The 12210-nt window shown below is 38.6% G+C and overlaps 1 protein-coding gene across 1 annotated transcript; it reads left to right on the forward strand.

Moving 5' to 3' along the window:
- Nucleotides 1–3177: 3177 nt before the first annotated feature.
- LOC111756923 (speckle-type POZ protein-like) lies at nucleotides 3178–4254 on the forward strand. Its single transcript, XM_063233545.1, is given in 1 exon segment — nucleotides 3178–4254. A coding segment is annotated over 1 exon segment (1077 nt).
- The last annotated feature ends 7956 nt before the right edge of the window (nucleotides 4255–12210 follow it).

Raw genomic sequence — 12210 nt, forward strand, 5'->3', positions numbered from 1 at the left:
CTGACTTACAACTTCTCAGGATATTGGTCTCTTTCAGCTTTTGGATGTGTGTGGAAAATTCTTCCTTGGCATATTGGTGGACAACTATTGGGGTGGTCCCAGGATTAAGGGTGACTACTGTGAGAGTTTGGTTGATTATGAGAACCAGTGGGTTGCATTCTGCCCAGAAACCAGGAATCTCTTTTGCTGTTTTTGTAGCAACAAAGTTGGAGGAGTGTCTACCAGAAGAAAGTCCATTAGAAAATAATTATACTTCAGCCAGTGTGAAAATAAACAGTATAGCAGGAAGAGGAGGGGTAGTCATTTCTGAGCTCACTTCCTTTTGATCAATACTTTTTCCATCAAACTCAAGAGTCACTGAGAAGTTTGTTCCCTCATAAGGGATTTGAGCCAGCAATTTGATCAGGGAGTAAGGACATTCTGGCATAACAAGAAAAGGATGAGTTAGGGACATTCTGATCAAGTCCATAATACTGGTATGAGTCCATGGGTCAGTCTTTATTTTTTCAGTTGCTCCTTAAATGCTTCTATTGGTCTAGAACAGGTAACCCACTGGCTGTTGCAGGACTGAACAACTCGTTCAGTGTCTAACAAGATGTTGATCATTTGGTCCCCACAGTGAAACTTAAAGAAAGTTCTTGGGGGCCAAACGAACCCTTATTGACTCAGTCTTGAATTAAGACTTTCTCAGTGTAGGTGATCTTTTTCTGGAGCTCTGGACAGTCTTTACCCCAGTAGCCCTCTTTCTTACAAAAGCCACACTGGCTTTTGGCTTGTAGAGACCTTTTGGACTTAGGATGGTTCCCCTACTCACATTTAGTCTTGTGACTTTCCTTTTCTCCTAGGGCATGAAGGACTTGTGCCACTGTTTTGTTTAAGTTCCATGAATCTTCTCAGTTGTTGAAGATTTTTGGTCTATCTACACTAACTCTTAGAGTGACTTACATTCTAAATCCTGTTGGACTTTGTAGATTTTGTCTAATATCTGGGGCCATGTGGGAGACAAATGTGATATTTAGGGTGTATATATATTCATGTGCCTCTGGATCAATGGGTGTATAAATAAAATATGTCTCTAGGATGCTCTCCAAGAACACAGATGAAGACTCATAGGATCCCTGTGTTACCTCTGGAAGCTTTGACAAATTAGTTGGCTTCTGAGCAGCTCCCTTTAAAGCACCAGGAAAGTCTGGCAGTGCCATTCAAGAGCCCCCTCACTTTGTTCACTGTTCGGATCCCAGGAGGTGAGAGTGAGGGGAAAGAGGTCCAATCAACCTGAGTGGAAAATAGAGTGGCCATCTGGTCCTGGGACCAGTTTGCATGCCAGGATGCAGATGCATTGTCATTCCACAGACGTGAAAAGAATGTTGGATGGAGTAGCTGTTTGTAGTTGTCTCAAGTGTGCTGATGCATAAAAAAACAAAACAAAACAAAACAAAAAAAAACCACACACACACACACACACACACACACACACACTAACACACACAAAGAGGGAGATGTGTCCTTGCTGCTTTTGAGAGAATGATAAGTTTTTATTATTATTTTTTATTATTATTTTCAGCTGTAAAGATAATTGGTGGAGCAAGGCACATCAAAGGATCTGCAGAACCCCTCCTGAGAGACAGCCTCACAGAAAGGAAAAAGAGGAGCGAGCAGTTCAGACTTGGATTCTGGAGAGGAGGTTCCTGGTTTGGAAACCCTAGAAAATGTCACTATGGATCTGTGATGGACTCAGTAGGTAAGGGGAGTCGAATTCTGCAAGGGGAGAGTTGTAAGGAGAGTGTGCATAGCAGAAAGAGATGGGGTGAGGAGTTGGGAGAAGGGGAAATAACTGGGGAAAATTTGAGAAGGCCAGGTATTGTGACTGCAACTTTAGCATGGTGTTTGGGATTGGAGGAGGGGACCCAGTTGGGATGTCCAGAGCCAAGTCAATCCAGGTTTGTATACAAACAAGTTGATGTGTTCAGGTGTCCTGAAGATGACCTGATGCAACTGCTGACACAAAGAGAGTTTAGAAGTGCCTTCTAGAGATCAAGAGAATGGAAAGTAGGCCATTCAGATTCACAAAAACTTTGGAGCACCTCTGAGTGAACAGGTTTACCATAAGGAGTTTTCTGGCCAAATTCCAGAAAAGGCTTAAGTATATATAGCAGCATACAGAGAAGCAGAAGCAGACTGACCCATTGACTCACATAACAAACACTAAACCAGTGACAAACAATATTAATGAGACAAAGAGAGAGATTTCACTGTGTAAACTGACACCAGTAACTAATTTGACCCTATGGCTGAAAAGTTCCAGGCTATTGTGTTGATCTGGGAATGAATTCTGGCGAATTATATGTTGCATTCAGCAACTCCAAGACTGCCAGGGGGCATCTCAACAATCTTTAATGATTAGTGGCAGGCATTTGGATGGCTTATTCTGAATTCAGCATCCATTTGACACAGATTCCTCAGTGGTGGGGAACATCTCTCCGCAGTTGCCCTGAGGAATAATTGCAATAAGAGAGGCTTGGATACTATAAGTCCTTAAATTGGAAACCTGAGTGATGCTCAAATTATGTGGTTTTTTGTACAATTTAGGAATCCAAACAGCCTAATTCACACATTTTGAATTTTATTAGCTGAGCTCAGCAACAACACACATATAGACTCTGTTTCAAAATCCCATGTAGTGCTGCTGAACTGGAAAGTTAAAAAGCTGTTAAAACAAAAGGACATCCTGTTGGAAAGAACTTAGTTATAATCCTAAATTTATTTTTGGTTGACACCTGTATCCTATTTCTTGTTGAGTAGTTAATTGTTCTCTTATAGGTGCAGTACATTTTGCTTTTCTCATGCAATTGTATTCAAAGAAATTTTTCCAAATCTGGAGCAAATAGAGCACACTAATCAAATAAAGGGCACAAGATGGCATCAGTCATGCCAAGCTACAACAATATTCTAGCAAATATTGGCAAATAAATTTATAAATAATTGCTTTTTTAATCTATACAACAGGCTCTCCACTTTGTGACTGAAAAACTGCCCTACTCCTCTTGGAGTTGTTGACAGGTGTGAAAACTCTACCATCTGGGGAAGAAAGAAATCTTTGCCTTGTGACTTGTGAAACTTCATTTCACTTTCACACGACTGATTTCAACCGTTGTTCAGACTCCAGCCCCAGCAGAAATGTCAAGTGGGCCATTAGTGGACAGCAGACACACCACAGACATCAAAGTAGTGAACTTCTCCTATCAGTGGACCATCACTAACTTTAGCTTTTCCACAAAGCAAATGGGTGAATGCATTGAAAGTTCAACTTTTTCATCACAACAAAATGATAAACTGGTGTGGGGCTTACAACTGTACCCAAAAGGGATCGATGAAGAAAGCAAAGATTACCTTTCCCTATATCTCAAACTGATCAACTGTCCAATGAGAGACGTATTGGCAAAATTTAAATTTTACATTCTGAATGCCAATGGAGAGAAAACCAATGAGAATGCTAGTCACCAACCATATCGATTTGTGCAAGGCATGTACTGGGGATTCAAACATTTCATTCTTAGGCAGTTTATTTTCAATGCAGCAAATGACCTTCTCCCTGATGACAGGCTTACTTTCTTTTGTGAGGTTAAATTGGCAAAATATTTCAGCAACATATCCTGCCAAAATACCATGAATACTCTGAAGGTTCCAGAGTGCTGTTTGGCAGAGGATCTAGGAAGGCTGTGAAAGAGTTCTTGCTTCACAGACTGTTGTGTGTGTGTGGCTGGCCAGGAATTCCAGGCTCACAAAGCCATCTTAGCAGCTCGTTCTCAAGTTTTCCGTGCCATGTTTCAACATGAAATGCAAGAGAGCAAAACTAATCGAATAGAAATCAAGGATATGGAGCTTGAGGTTTTTAAGGAACTGATGTTTTTCATCTATACTGGAAAGGCACCAAAGCTCAGCAGAATGGCACCTGATCTGCTGGCAGCTGCAGACAAGTATGGCCTACATCTCCTGAAGATCCTGTGTGAGATCGACCTCTGCAAAAACTTTCCCAAAGAGAATGCGGTGGAAATCCTCATTTTTGCAGACCTCCATAATGCATATCTGTTGAAAACCTTTGCAATGCATTTCATTAACTATCATATTTCAGACATCCGGGAGACCTCTGAGTGGAAGGCAATGGTGCAGTCACACCCTCACTTGGTCGCTGAAGTGGACCACTCTAGGACTACCATGCAGTGTAATTGCATACACCCCAATGCAATTGTCTGAGACAGTATTAAGATGCCACCTCGCCCAAGGCTCAATGTATCTTCCCAAAGGTGTGGTTTCCTTTGCTACCTCTGAACCCTGATTGCACAGGGCAATCTTTTGAACTTTCACTGAGGTATGTGGAAACACTGAAGTATGCCTCTCTAGGAATAGATGGAACCCCCTCTTACAGTCAGCAATAGAGGATAAGGCCTTTACATTTTAGGAGAAGTTTAATTTATTGCAATGTCCTGAGAATATAATTTATGAACCATTAGAAATCTGTCTTTTATAATACTGTCCTCCCTTTTTGTTTCAATTTTGAATTCAAATTAACACCAAAACACCTAGCAGGGAGATATACAAACACGTGGAGTGAAGCTGCACTCAGGGAAGGGATCATAAATACACTCAGAATCACTTGCCTCTGGACCCTCATTGCTAAAAGTCCCTTTTATCCCTTTCTCTTTTTTTCTAAATAAAATTTCATCTTACTTTGCACAATTTTTTGACTCCTAATCCTTTTTCTACATCAGATAGTCAAAAGCCTGAGTAGTTTTAGAGGTGGAATTATGACTCCTAGCCCACCCAGGGATAGAGCACTTAGGTTTATAATGGCACTAAGCAATTTTTGGGATGGGAGTAAAGAGGACCCAGAACTTGGTCATTTGGACCTTAGGAAAACACAGTGATGAATTCTTTTGCTCCCTGGCCTGGAACTGGCCTTCATTTTAAGCACTAGTCTGTACATCCCAGCAGTGATAGTGCAAAATATTCTGTCTTAGATGCATCACAGTAATCATGAAGTTCCTGGAGCAAGAAATAAGGAAAAATGTTCAGATTTAATAAAATCAAAAACAAAGGTGGAAAATGCAGAGTCAGTGTGTGTATTCCAGGGAATATCATGTTGAGGGAATCAAATTTCCATCCTTACAACTGTGGTAAATCATGCATATTTTCAAAGATGCTTCATTGCTTTACAGGTCTCAAAAAAACTCTTTCACTGTTTGCCTTACTGTTTGTAAGAACAGGATGCACCATAGTATCCTCTCCTGAATGTTAGGAGTAGAGAAAAAAAGAGGCAGGAGGAGATTGCACTGAAAAGGCTTCACTTGCAGAAATCACTATTGGTGTTTGTTTGGAGCCACTCAGACCCTTTCAAAGCTAAGAGGTATCTAAGAGCACCCAAGGATATGACCTCACTTGTCCAGACCATGTGCACAGGGGGATATAGTTATTTAATCCTGACCTAGCACATCTGAACACTCATTGACTGGTTATGGCACTCTGTAAGAATGTAAATACGAAAAAACACCTATGTAAGAATTAAACAGTAAAAATAAAGTAGGTTTTAACTATGGTTTTTGTTTATGCTCTTATTATTGTAGGACAGGGTTTTGGAGTATCAAGGGCTTGCCAGGCAAGCTTTTGTGCAGCTGAACTAACTTACTGGCTGTTGCCAAGCTTTTACATGCATGTGTCTCTGATCATTGCAACCTCATTAATGAAAATTTCTGTACAGCCACTCAAGCAGGTTGAAATTTTTGAAAATGAAAAAGTATTTCACTCAGTGTTCATATATCTTGACAAGAACTATAGTTTTATGTGTTGTGGAGAAAAAGTGTTATGGTACTTTCTCCCTTTAGGCTTTATTTTTTTGTACCAGGGATGGAACTCAACAACATGTGTTTTCAAGGTAGGTGCTTATTCTGCTGAGCTAAATCCCTAGCCCTTCCCCTTTAGTTTTATTTCACTTCCATTCTCCCTTCCACTTTAAAGAAAAAAAAAAAACGAAACAAAAAGTGCAAAAATAAAAATTATTTATTACATTCTGTGTGAAAAATAGTGCAACACATGTTTATCAGCTCTCAATACCTGACTTACTGCTTGTGGAGGATTCATCCCAGTTTCTTCTGATTAACTCATCTTCCTACATGAGAAAATACCCAAATTTATTATTTTTCTTTTTTGAAAATATAAATAATCACTATTTTCTAAAAAATGAATCTAGAATTTAAAAATTAAATATTGTTCACTAAATCAAATAAAAAATAATATGTAAAGTGCAATAAGTAATGTAGCAGAGTGGATTAAAGGCTAAAATTTTGCAGAACCAGGATCTGACATCACAGCTTCTCAGAGTACAAATATGTCTCACAGTGACTTAGTGTAAGTAGATTTTTGAGATGGAGTTTATGCCAAAAGTACAAATTCACATACAAAAAAATGTGTTCATTGAATTCTGGAGGGAAATCAGGCAAGGACAATAGGTTAGGTGGCTGAAGGGGACACATTCAGATATGGGGGCAAAGTAGACTATCTTGCAAGAATGGGAGGCCAGCTGTTGAGGAATAGCAGATCAGCTGGTGAATGTTTGGTCATTTCCTCAGCTTGGTGTCAAAGTTCTGAAATGTTTATGGCTAAGGGGCAGGGCTAAGGGGCAGACCCATCTCCAGGAAAAAATGCTTCTCTCTGTGTAGTGGTCCCAACCATAAAAGGATTAAAGCCTATAAAACACTAAGAGATGATTATTTGGAAAACAATACCTGTTTGTTTGCTCATGCATAAGTAACAGTATGACAGAACAAAGATTTCTCATAATTTATAGTCCTTTAAAGCAAGGAAGTTACCAACTGCACTTGGCAATCTTTAATGATCTGCTCAAAGGCCCCTAGAAGTGCCCCTAAAGCACCAACTTATCTGTGTCATCGAAAGTTGCATGCTACAAATCCTCAAACTCCTAATGAAGACATTCTGTTACATTTTTCAACATCTATGTGAATACAACTATCATATAAACAAAGGAACTATGCAGGAGGTCCATGTGTTGGAAGCATTAGCAGTATGTTTAGAGACAGGCAAATTAAGTGACCCATTCTCTTTCCTTTTTCCAACTAAAATCATTACTTGTCTGATTATGTTTGTCATTAGTTTATAGTTAAGTAATAGCTATTGTCACTCTAAGGTGGCACTTTATTTACAACAGTAAGGCATGGGATAGGAGACCCCTGGAGTTAGAGGTGTCTGACCACAATGGGAGCCACCAGTGACCAACGTATCTGACTACCACAGCAGGCATGTGAATGAGAGGGATCTGATCCTTATGGGGGACACCTGGGTCTGAATCCTTATGTCCTGTATGCTAGATAAAATGAAGGTTCCATTCCTCTTCTTTCTCCCTTGAACTTGCAATTCAGCCTATTCTTGATGCTGTCATTGTGTGTTCTCAATAAACAACAACTTATTACTAAGCATGTGCATATGCCTGGAAATTGTACACAAGAACCTGAACTATTTTTGGCCCATTCAAATGAAACGCAGCTCTAGGTCTGTGTTAGAGACCAGAGCAACTTCCTACCTTCCATCAGTCATGCCAGAAGCCTCACTTTCCAGCCATTCCTGTACAGAGTTACATGAAAAACTGTTCAAATTCGCCTGCAAGACTAGCATTTCTTCAATTTTCTGGGTAGTGTAAATTTCCTTACAACTTTAAATTCAACTTTAAATCCAGCGGATCATTATTGTTAAAAGAGCTATACAGAGGAAACATTTGATGTTGCACACAATTTCTATTTTTATTGTCACTTTGCACAAGAAAGTAATTTTGAAATGTTGAAATATCAAAATGTACAGAACCAAAGTATATCTAATAGCTCATATTTGAATGACTGTTCCAAATCTAAAAATAACTAAGGAAGGGGCTGGAGATTTAGCTCATTGGCATAAGTGCCTGCCTTGCAAGCAGGCAGTGGTGAGTTCGATCCCTGGTACCGATAAAAAGGAAAAAGCCAATAAAATTAAATAACTAAGGGAAGGTGGAAAATATTCAAGTTGGAGATTTTACTGATATGAAAGTTGAAGATGATGCTGATTGGTGCTATTAGAATTATGAAGTAAGGTGTTAAGTCTGATAAAAGCGAATAATTTGGACAGATTTCTTACCATGTCCACATAAATATATCCGGTTTCATGGAGTTTGCTGAGAACACTGCTGGTGTTTAATACACTGCTCATTATCTCAGTGATAGAGCCTGTAAGATGTCATTATGGTGTGATTTAGAAATATTGACCCATATATCTCTGTGACTCAGAAATAAAGACTCCAAACATGCAAATGAAAATGAGATTAAAATACTTGTTTTGCAGTTTTGCATTCATACATATTTATACGTTGTGTGTAGGACACTAGCATACTTGTCTTTCTGAGCTGAAAATGTAATCAGCTAAGCATTTTCTCCAAAAATGAGAAATATCATTCTCTGTGCCAGTTCACTCCAGGAGCCCATGCAAGACTTTCAAGGGTTAGGTCACAAGGATAAAAAATTCACATGTGCAATTCATGTGAAACAATTGTAGGCTGCACGGAACAAAGCAGAGGGCCGTAGCAAAAGAATACATTTTTATTTTATGATTCTTATATAGCTTATTACTTTATATTTACATTCTTAATTATATGATTCTTATATAGCTTATTATCTTATATTTACATTCTTGCATGCTACATTAACCTGCCTTGTTTTGTAGTATCATTGTTATATAACTCTATACCACTGTTATCCTTTGCTGGACATCTGAGTTCAAATCCTCAGGTGTCCTTAGATCTTCTGAGCCTTAAAGCAAACTTAGTGGATTCCCAATCCTATCTCCTCTTAGGTCTGGGTCATATATATGCAACATTTGATTTTTAACCGTGCACAATTACCTCCTCATATTTTAATTAACGAACAAAGAACTATATCATTTTATGAAACCCCTTCTTTCATTTGAACGGTTACATCCAAAAGCAACAACCTAGGTTGGCACTTAGCGTTCAAAAATTGAGCTCTATGTTGATTGAGGACTTGAACCTGGAGGGCTAATTTTATGGTCCTTGTCCCTGGTCAGATGCTTATATCTTCAGAAGTCAGTATTTTTCCTCAGGCATCCCACCACTGTAGTGCCTTTGTCTAGGCAACTGTTAAGACCCTTCCCAATGAGAGGCAGGGTTTATATCTCGATTCTCAATAGCTTAGCCTCAACTTTTTGGCCATGCTCTCATGTGTCTTGCCATATGTTGGCACAACACAAGTGATCATGCCCTATCTATTACTCCTGAGCTTCTGAAGTGTCAGCCTACTACAAATAAAACAAATGTATGTGCACAAATGTAGGGACACTCCTTCATGAATCACACATAGACACACTGCCTGAAACTCTTTCCATGTGTTTGAAGTGAGTTTTTTGTTTTTAACTGGAGAGCCTCTGTACTGAAATACACAGAGGCTTCTGTTGGCTGTGGGGTTGGGACAGGTTTACACTTATCAGGAAATCATACATTAGCTCTAAATCTCTCATTCCCTTTTTAATGGAAATCGGGAGTCATGTCCTGTAGTTCATCCTCCCAGATAAGTTCCAGGCCATGTAAATCAGTGGGCCCAACACTATTGAGTATTCAGTTGCCAAGCCACATACACCCATTTAAGAAGGAGTCGAGGTGTTTTTCTACAAAGTCCTTTAAAGTTTTGTAAGCCAATACCAGTCTCCAAAGGGAATCTTTCCCAGTGCTGCAGGGCCCTCCAACCTGCCAAGGAATTGGCTCCAGGTTGCTATAGAAAGTCTGATGTCACATCCAAAATTAAAGAAGGGAAGGTTTATTTAGCTCATTGGTGGTAGAGGTTTCAGTCAATCATCAACTATGTCCAAGGCAAAGAGTTACATTGTAGAGATCAATGGTAGTGGAAAGGAGCACAAGAAAGAAAAGCAAAGGAGAGCATCATGGAGAGAAGATCCTTTCTGTCTCTTAATTTTTACATAGTCCACACCCATTTCGGTTTACCCTATACACCCTTAAGCCCAGCATTGGACCAAAAGACATTCACAAGCTCTGGAAACTCACATTCATAGCTGCACGACAATTTGAAGGGACACAAAGACTCAAAGCTTCAAATTCTGTTGCTGATGCCCAAACCTCATGTACATAATTTATGCAAAAGATATTTAGTCCATCTCTAAGAGTTGCCAAAAATGTACAGTTTCAGCATTGGTGAAAAGTCTAGGCCCCTGTTCTCCTTTGAAAGTGAATGGAAAAGAAACTCTTAACTGTAACCTCTTGAAAGGGAAATGAAAATAAATTTAAGCCATCCAACATTCAGAGGTGTAAGACAAACATTATCACTGCAAAGAGTACAAACAGGAGGGTAAGGAAGAATGGTACCCTAGGAGTCCAAAACCCACAAGGGCAAACATTAAATCTTGAACTTCCACATGAAACATCCAAAGCTATTTTTGCTAAGCTGTGAGCTTCAAAGGGATTTGATAATTCCACCGCTGCATTACTTTGGGTGGTGCTAATTATCATAGATTCTCCCTTAAGCTGGATTAGCTCACTCCTTGCAAGATTCCTTAGACATTTCATGATACTGGCTTTTCCAAACTTGTGAGAAATCCTATGCCCCTTTGCCTTTACCTTCACAGCATTACACATTGCCTTCTCTGGGGCACACTAACAGGCTTACTTTTTTTTTTTTATTTAAGAGGAAAAAGAGAAAAACACAAAACAAAACAAAGCAGTGTAAGGTTACACATAATACAGAACTACAAAAAAAAACATAACAGTAAGAAATCACCTGTTAATAGATTACATATTATCATCTTGGAAATAGTTGCTCAAATCACAGTATCAAAGAATACAAAGTAGACATTCAAACAGAGAGACTGCAAACAGCTGTGTTCAATGATCCAAAAACATTAATATAGTCAGCTATTTAACACACCTAAACACACTTGCTGTTATATCCGTTAGAGCTCTTTTTTTTTTCCTCCCTCTCTTTTTTACAACAAAATTTACACATTTTGGATTTTATTACTCCTTAGTTCTTATTACTTTTTGGGGGGGGAGAGAATAAAGTCAAATATGGTAAAACAAAGCTGTAAGTCAAAACCAAGGATAGACATAGCACATGATGTAGAACAGAGTACAAGGTTATTAACAATGGTTATCAACATTGTCTCTTGTTTCCTTAAAAGGAATTGTCTATCTCATTAGATATTATAAAGTTGGACAAAACAGTGGAGAACAAGACCAATAAAACTTAGGCATTGTGAACATTACAGGACTTCCAAAGGAGACAATAGTCAAACCAGAATGGGCATCTTTGTGAATCTTATTGCCTTCAAATTAGTTGCCTATACCCTCAGACTTGCTACTATCGCACAGAATGGAACAGAGTCTAATCAGTCAAAACAAGATCTTGGGAGTATTACAGGACTACAAAACAAGTTAAAAGGAGATCGAAAAGAGTTACTATTATATATCCTAATTTTTTAAATTTTTCCCTTAATTAAAATAAACATAAAAAATAGCTAAATAATTTTTTTAAAGAACAGTAGTTACCATAGTGTCTGTCTTTTTCCTTAAAATATTTGGATAAAACTTCATATACTATAGCTTCAAATATTTCCATATCAAAAAGCCCAGAATAAAGCCTTTCTAATTAATAAGTGAAAATTTTATAAGGCTTCAAGGCCACATAATGGGGAATCATGATTATCACATATTTTTATATATTTGAATCATTACTTACATTAGGGAAACTATTCGGTATTCATACATGCGAGATTGATTTATTTCACTTATGAGTATGGTCTCAAGCTGCGCCCATTTATTGATAAATATCTCAATGCGATCCTTCTTTATAGCTGAATAATACTCCATTGTATAGAAATACCACAACTTTTTTATCCATTCCTCAGTTGATGGACACTTGGGTTGTTTCCAAGATCTGGCGATTACAAATTGTGCTGCTATAAACATAGGTGCACATATATCCCTGTGGTATGATGCTTTCAGTTCTTCTGGGAATATGCCTAGAAGTGGAATAGCTGGAATAAATGGGATTTCCAGTCCCAACTTTTTGAGAAACCTCCAGACAGACCTCCATAAAGGCTGTACCAGTCTACACTCCCACCAACAGTGCAGGAGAGTTCCTTTTTTCCCAA

Source organism: Cavia porcellus, unplaced genomic scaffold (assembly GCF_034190915.1).
Source record: "Cavia porcellus strain 051 isolate PalLab524CR breed Dunkin Hartley unplaced genomic scaffold, mCavPor4.1 scaffold_23, whole genome shotgun sequence".
NCBI classification, from domain to species: domain Eukaryota; kingdom Metazoa; phylum Chordata; class Mammalia; order Rodentia; family Caviidae; genus Cavia; species Cavia porcellus.